At 42.9% G+C, this 15,715-nt stretch overlaps 1 protein-coding gene across 1 annotated transcript in view; it reads left to right on the top strand.

Annotated features, from left to right (window-relative positions):
• Positions 1–4,804, top strand: part of LOC146180075 (uncharacterized) — a 348,140-nt gene extending 343,336 nt beyond the window's left edge. The window contains exon 9 of the mRNA XM_084579411.1: positions 1,006–4,804. Within this exon, the coding sequence (XP_084435537.1) occupies positions 1,006–1,121 (116 nt within the window). The 3' untranslated portion in view covers positions 1,122–4,804. The remainder of the gene's footprint in view (positions 1–1,005) is intronic.
• The last annotated feature ends 10,911 nt before the right edge of the window (positions 4,805–15,715 follow it).

Genomic DNA, 15,715 nt, shown 5'->3' with positions numbered 1-15,715 from the left:
ATGAGTAGCTTAATGTTTCAAAAATATCAGTGTCAATCACTTTGATTTATATAAACAAAGTCATTCAAGACTGGCTGGGAGCAAAGGGTGTACCTATGTCCTTGTGATGCTTTTTGAACTGCATAAACTAGAGTTTGCAAACTGGATTGAGCGTAATAGGCAGAGTTATTTGTACCAGACAAAATTTGTCACTTTCCTTCTCCTTCAATTGATTGGAATTTGTTTCATAGCTTGGCTTTTATACAGCTGAAATAAATGCTTAAAGTAACTTTTTCTACTGTGCATTAATACATTTGGGAAGGTAGAGTGCCACTGCATTAGCAAGATTGTGGACATGTGTATTCGGCTACGGGAAAATACAGGTATGAAAAGCTGTGATATTGAGGGCCTTATATTTATCGACATTTCTTAGAACTAACTTAGTAATCACAGTGTAAGCAGTCACCTAGCATTTCATCTGCATATCAATGGTGGTCTCTTATAAACGGCTAATACAGACTAGCTCTTGAATAATGTGATGTGGTTTGAACAATACATTCAGGCCGTGTTATTTGACAACAGTGTGATATCATATTTTTCATGTACGCTTGGCTGTAGACTGCATGTTAAATGCTCATTACACACACAGGAAAAACGTTATTAGTAGGAAATTTGCCAATATTTTCCAAATGCCTCTGAAAAACTAAATAATAAATGACTGCATCTATAACATGGTGATTTAGGCATGAGTGGCAAAATATAGAAATCTGAAAGTGTAATAGATATATTTTACCAAATTTTATCAACTGTTGTGAGTTAACATTTAAGTAAGTGATAATAATACATGACAATTGTTTACGAGTAAATGTTTATTATGTGGGGATATTGAAAGGATTGGAAAGTGGCAAACACAATAAAGTGCAAGCTAATTAGTGTAGCAGAGGTTTATTGCAGCATTGGTTTGCAAATGCACCCTTTCGTTTTCCTGACAAAGTGTCTTCACAATCCCAACATTCTTTCACACAGAGTGGGCAGATCCTCCGCTAAGGACCCACTGCCACCTCCCAACACGCCTGAAGCCATCCCAGGCAATGACACGGAGGCTCTATCGTCCGTATGGTCCTCTGCCGTCACGGTTTTAGACACTGATTCAGGAGGTGCAGTGGCAATGTGGCTACCATGATGTAGGCTCCTGCACAAGACAAGGGGTCCATCCAATGCCAAAGTCAGCTTGATGTACATAGGAGATAAATTTCTTTATACAAATAATGTCTAAAATATGAACTCCTAAAAGGACTGTCATGTGCAGCAGAATATGGTGGACTGTACCTTCATTTCTCTAAGGTTATTACTTGAAGATTTTCAGATCGGTTTATAAACACCAGCCTCCAGGTGAGATTTATACTCATCCAACACCTGAAGAATGTTGGGCAGGTATTGTGACGAAATATCTTCTGATGGCAGTTTTGACTAGATGCTTCAGTTTGTGAGAAAGTGTCTCGAGGCCCTATGATGTCACATCATTGCAAATGCCAATGTAAGTTCAGCTTTGAAACATGCATGTGTTGAATAGGCTGATGTATTGATGTGAACACCTACGTCATAGCTGGATGTCCAGCATATAAGTGATCTCGATCAAAGTCACCAAAAATGGTATCCATTTGGCATTCACTTCATGCATACAAATGCTGTTTTTCCCTATATACCATAGCAAAGCGTAAGACAAACAGCTCTTTATAATGTACTTTAGCTACCTAAGGTCAACAAGAGTCACTTGAGGGGAAGAAGAGGAGTGGTGAATTCTCTCATTCTCATAATCATTATTTGTCTGTGCAATGACTGCACTTGGTGCTTTGTCTGACGCAAGACGCAATGGCAAAGGTAGTTTTTTCATTATTGTTGAAGTGTACTCAAAAGCTCATAAGATAATATTGTCTTGTTTTCCAGAAACATTATTCATTGGTTGCCATGTTGAGACTTCAGTTGAATGTAATCTGTGACACAATGTTTTGCATGGAGGATTCTTCTAAATCTTATGCAAAGTGGATTCATTTGCACAGACAATTTTCGAGCAATAATAATTTTTTCAATGAGAACAGTAGGTAAGGAAAGCTGTGTTGAATCACTGTGGTGCTGGTGACAGGCACGACCTTTGCCTATGCGTAGGTTATCGGACATTTTCATACTTTGATTGTTATTGGACTCATAAGATGAATACAGAACCCCAAAGTTTATAAGGGTCCGTCCCTCACTGCATGTTGTACTTTGTCTAACCACGTAAATACTTACATGCTATGATTCATTCTCTACTGCTTAACTACTGTGGTCTTATATTGAACTATTCCTCAGAGTCACTAGTGTTTTGTGCTTGCTGACACTTAGCAACTGGAACATACCATTGTTTATTGTTTTATCTTCCTTCCTCACATAATTGTTTAGAGCCCTAGTTTTAGATGATGGGAGAGAGATGAGTTTCCAGTATTCATTGTAGTCACTTCTCTACTGAAATAAGATGAACTATTTGTGTTCATCAGTGAGCTTTGTGTTCATCAGTGAGCTTGTGTTCATCAGTGAGCATTGTTGTTGATTATCGAATTTTACAAAACCTAACCAATTCACAGGAGTCATGTAAGAACACCTTCATGGAAGACGTTTGATATGGAAATCTGTAGAACCATTATGGCACAGGAAAAACAGTTTGTACGAATTATAGCCATCAGCTATAAGGGATACTCTTCATGATCTGTTTAAGGCTGATGCCAGGTTGGATGTTGATGAGGAATGTATGGAACCTCACTGGCACATGTTTCTATTGTCAAGATTTTTTGTTGATGTAGATTGTTTGTGTCACCATGTTCTGGTGCTCAAACTTCCACGTGGCAGCTATAGTAGAAGTTATTTATTTTTTATGTTTCTTTTTGTTTTTATGCAACCTTTTCCAAAGTAGGAATAGCTGTGTAAATAACTGGGGCTTGATTGATGTTACGAGACAAGAGTATTGTGGTTTTTAGGAATGTTTTCATGGAATAAGTACTGTAAACTGGAGATACAAAACACGTATTGAAAAAGTGCACAAAAACATGGTTTTCAAAACTTTGCAGAGAAAAGCAAGTATTCGATAAGCATATGTCATTATTCACAGAGGAGCGTATATGTGCTTGTTGGCTCATGATTCAGCTGGTATTTTGCCGAAGTAGGGGTCATTTGACGTATAGAAGGAACTCTTTTCCCTATTTTCATTAAGAGTAGATACATTGTAGCTGAAGTCAAAGCTTATAAATTTTTTGCCATGTGCTCTGCATTGTACCACTGAATTTTGCTAACCAAATAAAAGGCGCATGCATTACTTAGCTATGCCAAGTGTCTGGTTACACTGTGTTTCAGAATGTGTTGAGGTGTTGACCTCCAGTTACTACTCTTATTAAATAGCCGCAATGCTGACATAGGTGACTTAGCAGTGCATAAGAAAGGTTACTTCCTTTCAAGACAGGAACCAAATTATCAGAAAATGCCTTGACAATATCCGAGCTTGTGTGTGCATGTGTATGGTTTCATAGAATGGTGCTGTTCTCTTCACAATCAAACACAAACCACAATCAGTTCTCGTGCCATCCCGTGAACACCAGTGTTTATTAGCTTGCTAATGCAACACTTGCTTATTTTTCATTAATATTGCCTCCGTTTGGGTGAATACAAAGTAACCCAGTTACCAAAGTAAGAGGCAGCTTCATCTTCTTTGTATAGCTGGAAACAAGTTGACAATATTCGACAGTGCTTTCCTACGTTTGTTACATTTATTGTTTTCAATGGTAAGGAACTTTTTTCAGGTCTACAGTATTTTTTGCTAATCTTCCAAAATTATAAACATGACATTCATTGTAAAGTATTACCAGCACACACTATTTCGCATGAAAATATATACTAGGAAATAAAAAATTGTTAATGGTTGTGGCCATTTTAATCATTTTACTCTCTCTGATAACTGCCCGTTTTAGGATGTATGGCAGATGTAGCTCCTAAGTGTTGGCAGCTCTACAAATTCAGATTTCGCTTCATGATTTTCATGTCAATAATGCAAATTTGAAAAGTGTTTCAGAAATGTTATGTGAACGGGCTGGAAAGTTATGCTGTGAAGGTCTGTGTAGAAATTATTCATGCTACAAGAGACGTTAGCTTTGAAATCAGAATGTGCATTAGTGAAGTTCATATATTTTTCTAAAAGTGAGCATTCTCGAAAGATGCTCACCACATTAATCTTATAAATGGGTTCATTCTGTTAAGGTCTAATTTTGGAACAAGGTAATATAGTGGAATCCAAAACAATGTTAGGTGTCAATCCTGTCTTTTACAAGCTGACTAAAACTCATTCTTTCTGATGATACATAAGTGTAAAATAGGTTCAGGTGTAAATGGTGTTATTACAGCGATACCAATCAAAAAGAAAAAAGTCAGCTCCATATGATGATCGTAGTTTATGTTCCTTGTGTTGCGCATGCTGGTTATTTGGGGCCCAACACATGGTGATGTCTCGTGCATGTACCACAGATGTGCTTGTGCTGTAATTTAAGTGTCCCCCCTTTAAATATTGCTATGCGTTCCTTGTATTGCACAAGTTCTATATGTAGTGTGCACCTCCACTCCTGTGATCAACGGTAGCTGGTTTTATGCTGTCGTTTTGTGAATAGTGTACCCAATGTTGCTTTCTGCCATGCTCTAGAATCCAGAATTGTTTCATTTTCAGCATTTTTTGTAACCATAGTTTGGAAAGATTTTCCGCTTGTTTCAGAATAAAGGACCTTGTTCAAAATCCTCTTGCAGACAAAAATATGAGTCAATGTGTGTGTTGTTAGTTATTTATTCTGAATGTATGGTACCCCCAAGTACTCCTTACTCTGTGTTGCTTGTCACAGATTTAACTATGGCTTAGTCGTCACCCATATTTGGAGCTAGTTAGCTAAAGCTCGATCTTACGCAATTTTAGACCTCCAAAAATTTCCTTGAGAAATTTGCTCACAAACAATTTTTCCTCAAATGTTATGTAATTACTTTCCAGTTATGTGGTCGAAAGTGAAACCCCTCATTTCCTTATTGAATTTTAAAATTAGAAAACCCGAAAATGAAGAATATTGTAACGGTGTGCAGTATTTGTGGAGAATATCTGGTGGTATCATGACGTGAGGAGTTATAGGCGAACGTTACGAAAGGTAGACATACGTCCCAGACATGATAGTGGTCGGATACGTACATTGACAGCATGTCAGTCAGTGTACAATTTAGGCGCTCAGTCAGACCGTTCGTTTGCGGACGTTAGGCCGTGGTGAATTGGTTACTAGTAGCGCATGAGCAAAGAAGGTTATGAACTACATGAGAAAGGAAGCAGCGGCCATGATCTGTGAGCAGTTGACGGGGAACGCCATGAGTCAAGATGACGTCATGCAGACAGAAGTCGGCAACGTCGGAGGTGCAGCTGGTGGGGATAGCCCTGGTTACAGCATACGGGAAGGGGGGGGGGGGGGTATAATCAGTCACTACAGCAATCCATTAGTGTCCTGAAGTCGACGTCGGAAAAGGCCCAAGAAAATCGAGGCCCACATGAGAAAACGCCTCAGTCGATCGGCACTGGGATTGGCTGCAGAGGCCCACTAGGTTGAAACGAGGGTGTCTTACTACGCTGACACAGCTCACAAGCGGCGACGTAGCGACGGACAGAGCGGTAGAGACCAAGCCATAAAAATCGGCGTCGCAAAGTGTCGTACGTGCGTGACACTCCCAGGTGTCCTGCTGTAGGGGCGGCGTGAAGTTGAGCGAAGACAGTAGAGCGCAGATGAGCCGGAACGACCAGTAAAAGATCCGCGCGTCCCGACTACACAGCCGACGACTACGTTTTGTCCATGTCGGACTTTCTTAATATCGGCTCCGAACAGCGTCGTGATCCTGTCCTGCAACGATTTATTGACAAGCTGCGCAACAACTCCGATCCTCCCGCCAGCATGTTTATGCTGCATAACGAGACATTATGCCGACGCAACATGCGTCTAGATAGCGTGCGGTCAGGACAAATCGGGAGGATCTGCTGGATGGCGGGACAAGCAGTCAGCGTCTGTGCAATTGACCGGACTTGTATGCCAGAGTAAATATGTACTCACGTATTTGCAAGCGATCCAGCGAATACAAACCCAGCGACCTAAGCGCCCGGTGGGGTCGTTAAGTGAGGACAGCCAACACAAAACATGATGGACTGTGATGGACCCCCCAAACAATTAAGGGCAAAATTTGGTCAACTCCCGAACAAGAGCAAGGCGTTCTCGCTCAGTAGTTGAATACTTTCGCGCAGAGTACGACAGCAGGCGGCTGGCATAAGCAATTACGAGGGAGGAACTATGCTGGTTCTGGGCAAGGATGGCACCAATACCATGGCCGCTAGCGCCGGTGAGCTGCTCGGTAGGTGCGGAAGGATTGAAGTGCGCCATAACAGGTGGAGTCGTCAGGGCGGAAATACGCGTTGTGAAGGCTTGAGCTTGGTCACAACCCCATGTGAAATGTACTTTTTCTGGAGAAGAGAGGCAAGCAGACGAGCGATGTTTGCAAAGTTCCGATTGAAGTGGCGGAAGTAGGAGGAAAGGCCAAGGAAGCTTCGCACGTCATTAATTTTAAACCATCCAAACGACGAGACACAGAGAACAGAAGCGAACAAGACAAGGCAGGACTTACAACTGAATATTTATTGAAGAAAAGAAGACAACGAAGAGCACTGAGATGCGAGCACACAGTACCCAAACCAGTGAAATGGCAATAGGAATTCAAAGCCATGGCCTAACTATCGATTTATCTAACAGAGCGAATTCCTTGATACGGAGGTTAACCGACGCCTTAGCCACACACGTGTCCTTAGCCTTAGCATTGTAAAATGCCTCAACTATCTCCCAACTTATTTGTTTTTCATTTCGGTAAACTACACCCGTGTCGCTGAAATCAGGCGTGCAAAGAGACGGGTCATCCTCCGATTTACATTCCCGAAACTGCACATGTAACGCCAGATTAGAATTTGCCTTCCCTCCTAGACAATTAGAATGCTCCGTCAGGCGCACATAAAGACGTAAGCCTGTCTACCCGTAGTAGCATCGACCACAATTCAACGGAATGCGGTAAACCACATTATTTCCATAGGTGGTGCGTTTTGCCTTATGTGACTCTGTGCACTGAAAACGATCGCCAGATGTATTGTCGAGACTCCTTTTAACTTTGGCGCACAAGCCTTCTATCTTGTTTTTAATACTTTGCCGCAAGTTTCTTGAGTTGGTGCTAAACGCCATGGAGGTAAGGTTTGGCAGCCACCGTCTTTCCCCGCTGCACCACGTCAGCATCATCCGACCCTATACGATTCAAGAACCGCTTATTTCGCTTAAATTATTGTATTCAATCTTTGAATTAGCGCCAGAAAAAAACCTTAGCGGTCAGAAACGGCGGTTCTATGTTGTATCCTTAGCCCTTCCCGTCACGCTGCCTGCGGCTGGGGACAGCGGAATCGCTCTCGGCGACACCCCGTACGCAGCGACTTCGCGTTTGATTAAGTAAAAATTTGGCTGTGATTATGTTTTTCTTTGCTATGCTACTTGGAGGATGCAATTCAGTTCTGCACGTACGACATAGCTCCTAAAATAGTATGTTAAAATGTGCTCGACCTAATTGAGGCAGTCTGCTTCTTATGCGGTGTCTGCCGTAGCCCCCCCCCCCCAATAAATCCATAGCGCTAAAATAATTTGGAAGCATATTCTTTCTTTGCAAACATTTGGACCTGGTAAAAAGAAGACCCTGTACAGGCCTTTGCCGAATTCATACATTCGCTTTCACACACAGTCTTCTTCCGCACTCCCATTAGAAACCGAATTCTGCGGATGTCGGATCCAGTGAATCAGCCTTGCGCTTTCATACCCTCATTAGGGTAATGTAAGCGGTGAATGCCTGCCATTCTTCCGCTCGTTCAAAGGAAGCTGGGCCTTAAAAACTTAAGGAAGGTCCCTTATATTCTTTAATGCTGGGGATTACTCTTGTTTAATAAGGTGATGAGGGAACATGCATGATACTTTTATAGTGACGGCATCCAAAGCAAGACAAAAAAAACTGACATGGGGGATTGCTTTCAGATGCAGAGTGTCTGCGGAAATATACATAGAGCAAAAAATGGTATTAACAGTTTTAAAAAATTGTATCTCAAAAACTACGAAAGATATATCTGTGTTGCCTGCGGAGATAAGTTTTACAGCAGTCTACATTACGTAAAGTCATGAGCAGTATGGGAGAGCACAAAGCTTCAGAATTGATTCACTTATTATGCCATTGTTATGTTTTACAAGCGAAGTTTTTTGTTCATTTTTCTATTAGTTTTCTTCTGTGTACATAATATTTAAAGGCAGTCCTCATATTTAACAAAGATATACTGAAAATATTCGCAATTTTGTAAAGAAAAATTTGTTCCCTATCATATTGGTCATTACTGTACGTCATATACCGTATAGCGATAAGCTGCTTAAGGTAAATGGTCTCAACTTGTTAACTGATTACTTTTAGAGCCAAAATTACATTGAGAATTGGAGGCGGTGAGCAGCACACGGTAACCGCGCTTTTAAATTTACCCAATCACAGGTCTGTGGTTAGGATTGTTGAAGGCCAAAGAATGCACATTTTATAGCTCGTTGAGGTGGCTTTCTGGCGATGCGCATTTATAAAATGAATTCTATCGCAGATTTTACGCATCAAATGCTGACGTCTTTTGTGCATTTTGTAACGTTGAAGTGGTGAAGATTGTGTAGACGAATTTAATGTTTCGACCGCCACACAAAGAGGGGTAAACGTCTGGCCTGGCCCGGCGCCCGGGTGCCACTAGCTGTAAAGCTGGAGATTCGGGAATACTCCAGTTTGTAGCTTACGCCACATCACCTCCTCGCGTTTCGTGAGTTGCTCACACGCTTTTGGAAATATTGATCTGCCTAATTTGTAATGATTTAGGATGGGATATCTTGGTAGGCATTAAGGTCATCATCGATTTGTAGGGGCTCCTCATCGCGCAAGGAACATGGGGTTGCGTATAAGACGTCACTGGGATCCTGGAAGGTAGCAACTCCTCGTGCGAGTACATGCGCTTTCTCGTTCCCCCTCAACCCCTGATGCGCCGGTGTCCAAATGAGCGCGACCTGCACTGCCGGTGAGGGTCCACTGTTCAACACTCTTGCTGCTATGGCCGAAATGCGGCCCGCGTCACAGTTTATAATCACTGATTTTGAGTCTGTAACTATAATTTTGATCTGTCATTGGGTACAGTGTCGAGTGCTGCAGCAAGAAGTTTACATAACGGCGTCGTACAGTCTGTGTTCACATCCGGTTGTCTGACATTGCGCAATGAAAGAGGTCTTCCAGAGAATTTGATTTTTTGAAGAAAGAAAATGTTTTTCAGCCCAATAGAGCCAAATGCACTAGATGCTTCACTTGCTGTTATTGTATTCGCGGAGGTTCGCGAGGCTTAAGGCGTCAGTTTGGCGCCTGACACGGCCTCGCGAACTTCACGCATACTGCGTGGTGAAAAGTGAAGCGCGCCACTATTTTCTGGGGGGAGGTACTGCACATCACAAAATTAAGGTGCCCCAATCACATGAAATCCATGTACAACTAAACGCGGCGCAGTCACTAACACCACTAAGTTTAAGGGGGTGTCTGAACTTCTAGTGCAGTGCTGAGGTCCGAGAAGGAACGGCAGTTATTTTTGGTGTAGTCTCCAGTGCAGAGAATAATTCGTTGCGAAATAAAGCGTGCATTCTCCTATGAGATCTGTAAGAAAACCATAGATAGCATAGCGACGCTCACATATTCGCACTACACATTTGTAACCGTACTGGGATTCCCCTTTAAAGGCTTAGGGCGGATTAGCGCAGTGAATTGATATGGCACTGAAGCGGAGATAATGGGGTGCTCTGTGCAAATCTCACTCCCAGCAGCTTTATACCAGACCTAGTTGTGGAGGAGAATTGAAATAATATCATTTAGCTCGGAACATCCACCAGACAGTGGCTGAAAACCAACTAGCTGATCACTTAACATTTTAATAATAATAATAATAATAATAATAATAATAATAATAATAATAATAATAATAATAATAATAATAATAATAATAATAATAATAATAGTATTATAAATAATTAAAAAAACTTTTATTTGCGTCATTTCACATGATACAGGAGACTGGCAGTAAAAGCTGCCACACAAGACAACTTGACAAGGCCTCCTACCTCCCTATACAGTTCATAGCAAAGCATGGCACATCACTTAAAAAGAACCTGCTGAAACCAAGGCACTGGCATACATATTATTAGGTAAGACAAGCGCAAGTTTCTGCGCAAGAATATGTCACAGATTTCCTTTTCTGATAATGTTTGTGGACATAACCTTTGTAAGAAACAAGCAAAAGCTCACTCAGGTTAAAAACAACCAACAAGAATTCAATGGTGATGAATTAGATAATAGATAAATTCAATTAAATTATGCTCATTGTTTACTTTGACAACATCGAAAGAAATAAGTTAATATAGAACTAGAAACATGACCATGAAAACAAAGATACAAATGGCAGAGAGCCTAATTTGTAATAATATATTTGCGAAGTTCTTTCAATGTAACCTTCTCAAACTGAATGTATGCACGGTGTGATCTGTTTAACAATCTGGATAACTTATTTTGCATAGAAAATCTTTCCTACAAAAATATGGAGGACGACAAAGAAGAGTTTTCAAGTGGTCATTTATACGCGGGACGTTGCAGCAGGTATTGCAACTTCCCTCCCAGAAATTGTATGGTCGTAACTGACGAATGTAACCTATCTCAACCATGTCATGCGTTTTGACACGTGCTGCAGCACGTCGTTCCGAGTTAATGACTATCGCCATCGGTAAAGCAAGTGTTAGTTCACCCACGGCGATTCTTGCATAATGAGCGTAACTATATAGCATGGTATCAATTTTGCCTTATAGATATCTAGGCGCCGTGGTCAGAACACATTTGTGAGCCGCACCTTAGAGTGGGGGCTCCATTACCGGTGAACCACAAATTGCACTAACAAGAAAAAGAATGGAATGGAGTCTTTTGTGCAAGTTACCAACTGGATTTTGAGTTGAATGTGCCACGGAGGATTCCGGTCAGAAGGGAGCGAAACTACTGCCGTAAACCATTCAAATCTGTATTTGTTATTTTTCTGACAGCCACCGGAATGCGGCTTTATCACTCTTATTCAGGCATGCATATCGATTCTGTGTTCTTTGTTTGATCATGATCGGTGTCACGAGACTCAGCTTTATTAGTTTCATTGTCGCGCAAGATGCGCCAAGATGTTTCTCGATGATTCCGGCCACTCGCGTATATTTCAGAATGTTTTAGGTTGCTTTCGTCGTCATTTGTGGTTTTATCTGGATCTTTCCTTGCAGCTTTTCAATTTATCACTGACGCGGCGTGAAACCGGCATTCATTGTTCGACGGCCGCGGAGCACGATTGTTGCTATCGCCGCCGCCGAATCACATAGTTCTTTGTCGGCCACTAGGGTGCCTCGATGTTGCCTGCGCGCCGCCGTTCACGGTGATGACAGCGCCGCCATTTCTGTTCTAAGGAGCACTTCGCGCATCGGCATGACCGCGCTAACCGGCTGCAAGGACGAGCGTGGCAGGAGCGACCGCACGGACAGCCGCTTAAAACCAAAATGATGCTACGGCGGGCCAATGCGGTAAAAAGCGTATCATCATCCTGAACGGCGGCGCGAGGGCAACATCGAGGCATCCTAGCGGGAACAAGTCAGCCCAATAAAGAGATAATTTCAGTGCTTCTGCGCCTGTGTGTCCATTTGTGATCACGGCATTGTCACCGCCACGTGACATCTGGTGGAGGTGCTGAATCGCTGTCAACGTGACCATGCAGCTTAAGACGGAACCAGCCAGGCAGACACAGCCTCTCGTTTTCGTCCAGCACCGTGAGCCCCCAGCTTTCAAGGATGACCATATGAGGATGCGGAAGACTGGCTCGAGCTATTCGAACGCGTGTCAGTGTACAACGCCTGGACCGAGGAAACGAAGCTAAGGCAAGTCTATTTTGCTCTTCAAGATTCTGCCCAAATCTGCTTTGAAAACCATGAGACTTTTTTGTGATTGGGAGACATTTAAGAGAGAGCTCTTGACGGCTTTTGCCAATGTCGTGCGAAAAGAAAGAGCCCAGGCACGCCTTCAATCCCGAATTCAACTCCATAATGAGTCAGTCGTCAATTACGTAAAAGAAATGAAGCTCCTGTTTCGCCACACATACCCTGAAATGACTGAGGAAAAGAAAGTGAATTTTTATGGTGAGGTGCCAAAAAATTCCTTTTCGCGTGCCTCATGAGAAACCCACCCCATACAGTGGCAGAATTCGAACGAGAAGCATCCATATTAGAACGGAACCTAGACGCCCAGACTCGAGACTACAACCGGCCTCGTTAAGTATTCTCTGCACAATTCGAAGCTGCAGCTACATGTGGGGATAACTTTCGGGAGATTACCCGTGAGATTGTTCGCGAAGAGCTGCGCCAACTAATAACATCGCCAACGGAGCTGCAGGTTGCGTCACTCACGGACGTCATCCATGAAGAAGTCCAGCAAGCCTCAAGCGACGGTTCCGACGCCTCAACTGATCCAACGCCCTCCCACATGGTTTGGTTTGGAACTGGCCCAACAACGTAAATCATACGGTTTACAGAAACCTAGCCATGACCTGTGGGAGGCGAAGCTGGCTCACACAAAGCTCCCCCTTCAGCGCCAGCTGATCGGTCAGGCCTGGAGGATCGTATTCGTCAATGGTTTCCCGGACCTTGATGAACAACCCGCGTAAACATTTTATATAAATAAAGTTTATTCCCTCTCTCTCTCTCTCTCTCTGCCGACCGAGTTTATGCCGACCGCTCAAGCACAAGAAGCAACAGCGATGAATTACGCTGCCGCATTACGCCTGCGCCCCGACGTGACTTTCCAAGCACTCGGCCCTGTTCCTGAAAGCCGCCTCTTGGCCACCGCCTGCCAAGCCTGCTTAATGACCTGCAAGCCCAAGGAAATGCTAAGCCTAGAGGTCGTCTATAACCGACCTTTATGCATCCACTGTGGTGAGGCCGGACACATCCTCCGTCATTGTCCGTACAGGCGTATCGGCCTGCGTGGTTTCGCTATCGACGCCTCACGACCCCGTCCCGGCGAACAACCACAAGAAATCAACGACTTCTTGCGGAGGGGAGAGCACACGTTACCAAGTCTGTCACGCTCACCCTCGCCGTTCAGGTCCCGCTTTCATTCCAAAAGCAAAGAGACGAACACACCTCCCACATTCTTACCGGCCGATTTGCATCAACTTGTTTTTTGGAAAGTTCCTTGAGCGTCTACTATATTGCGAATTATATTACTTCTTGTTTAAAAATAACTTGCTTCAGACACATCAGTACGGATTCACGCACGGTCGAAGTTCTGTTCAAACCTTTGGTCAATTACGGGAGTTATTACATAACTATAAACAAATGTAGGTACCTGTGGTTTTAATTTCCTTGGATATCAAAGCTGCATTTAAAAGTGTTTGGCAGCAGTTGGTTTTACATTTTTTGAGGCAACATCAGTTTCACAAATCCTCTGTTTACTTTTGGCTTCTCTTTTGTATAACAGACAATTAATCTATAAATCTCCTTCATGTACTCTTTCTGTCTCTTCTTCCCACGGCAGTCCGCAAGGGTCACCAATTTCTCCTTTCCTTTGGAACATTATAATTTTTGACCTCTTAAATCTTCCTGTCTCCTGACCTATTCATATTCAGGCATATGCAGATGATACTATTATCATTGTTCCAGGTAAGAATAGACGAGAATTATACACAAGAGGATCAAATGTTTTGACTTTAGTGCAAAATTGGTGTAACGCGTATCGATTAAATTAAACCCACAAAAATGTTCTTACGTGTTATTGGTTAATGGCGTTCCTGCGTTCCACAAACGTAAGCCAACAATCCCTCTAGACTCTTACAGTCTTCGGTGTGACAGACCATTCAATTATTAAGAGTTGTTCTTGACTCTTAGCTAAGCTTCATCCCTCATGCTAATCACTGAAAAACTAAAGTTCTTGCTTCTACCACTAAACTTTTAAACTGGTTTCACTTAAATTTCCGTGTATCCCCTTTTCATTTGCGTCAAATTCACACAAGGCTCCAGCATGATGTTTTCATTGCCCCCTTTCTCGGCTAAAAGATTGCGTCTTATCTCTTCAAAGAATCCCCCTTCTCGCTATTACTGGTACCTACGCAACTACCCCTACCACAGCTCTCCACGTTCTTGAGAATGTACTTCCGTTGCCAATTTATCTCGATCAGTTAGGCGCCGAGTCTATGCTCTTCCCGCTACGACAATCTGTAAAATATGGCAATATATCTTATATTTCATCTGCAGCTGAGTCTTCGTTAAATCCCTGGAATGATCATCCCTCATTAAAATTTAAATTTTCTTTTCTTCTACCTGCTTATCAGGAAGCCCTTTGTTATTCTAGTCAACATGCCTCGCGTATTATTCCGATGGCTCTTTCACTCATTACTCTGCTGGTGCGGTATTTGTTTTACTTAGCTCCAAACAAAATATTTTATACGCCCACCGACTTATCTAGAGGGGCAGCTTTATCAGTTTCTCGCGCAAGATTTTCCGAGATGTTTGTCGAAGATTCCGGCCACTCGCGTAATTTGCGCAACGTTCTAGGTGGTGCTAGTTACCGTTCACGGTTTTATCTCCATCTTTCTTTGCAGCCAATAATTCTAGCGCTGACGCGCAAAAACCGGCATTCTTTGTTCGACGACCGCCGAGAACTTTTGCTGTTGCCGTCGAATCGCTTAGTTCTTTTGCGGGCTCAAGTAAGCCCAATAAAGAGTTAATTTCAGTTATTCTACGGCTTGTTTCCCCCGCGTGACAATATTGCGGCCGCTTCACAGTGCACTACTTCAGCCTAGACTCCAGACACGTTGCGCTCAGCAAACAATTTTTGCTGAGGCTGAAGCCCAGGCGCCACTAATCAATACTCGTCAATGCCCAAGGACGTGTCCGCTACTCTTTTCAACGAGGCCCTACTCATGCGCTGATTCGCATCCCGACCTTTAATGCCAAGAAGCTTGACAATGCTGGTAAATTCTTCGAAGGGCCTGTTGATCGTTTTCTGAAATGAGCAGTTTGGGAAATATCTCACTTGCTCGAGTGGAATCTCTTGATGCCTCAGTCAATGCTACGCCATACAGAGCCACTGGAACATTGAGCTAGCTACGGCAAGTAAATAGACCTTGCACAGGACAACTTCTTGCAGTGCCTGTAAATTAGCTGAACAAATTGTGCACCATTCGCTCTTGCAAGAAACAAAAAGAAAAAATACTCATAACAATCAGAAATAATATCGTCTTCCTTTTGGCAGAAAGTCCTCATCTAAATGAACGGAAACTATGGAAAGCGTTCGAACCACACTCAATTTCTCCCCTGTGCCACTTTTCCCAGAAAACAATTTGCGGGTCCGTTGCGGAAACAGCCATTCAAAATTCATGGAAGTCGCCTTTCCTGACGCTTCTATGAACTATTCATTGCAAAGTCTGCCCGTTCCCTCAATTAGGCGGTAATGAAATGGCCCTCCCTAACTACGCGTTGCTGCGGAGAGCAGGCGAGCGCGT

The sequence above is a fragment of the Amblyomma maculatum genome, chromosome 9 (assembly GCF_055883805.1).
Source record: "Amblyomma maculatum isolate TAMU_Amacu chromosome 9, ASM5588380v1, whole genome shotgun sequence".
Classification (NCBI taxonomy): domain Eukaryota; kingdom Metazoa; phylum Arthropoda; class Arachnida; order Ixodida; family Ixodidae; genus Amblyomma; species Amblyomma maculatum.
This window is presented reverse-complemented; position numbering and strand designations above follow the sequence as displayed.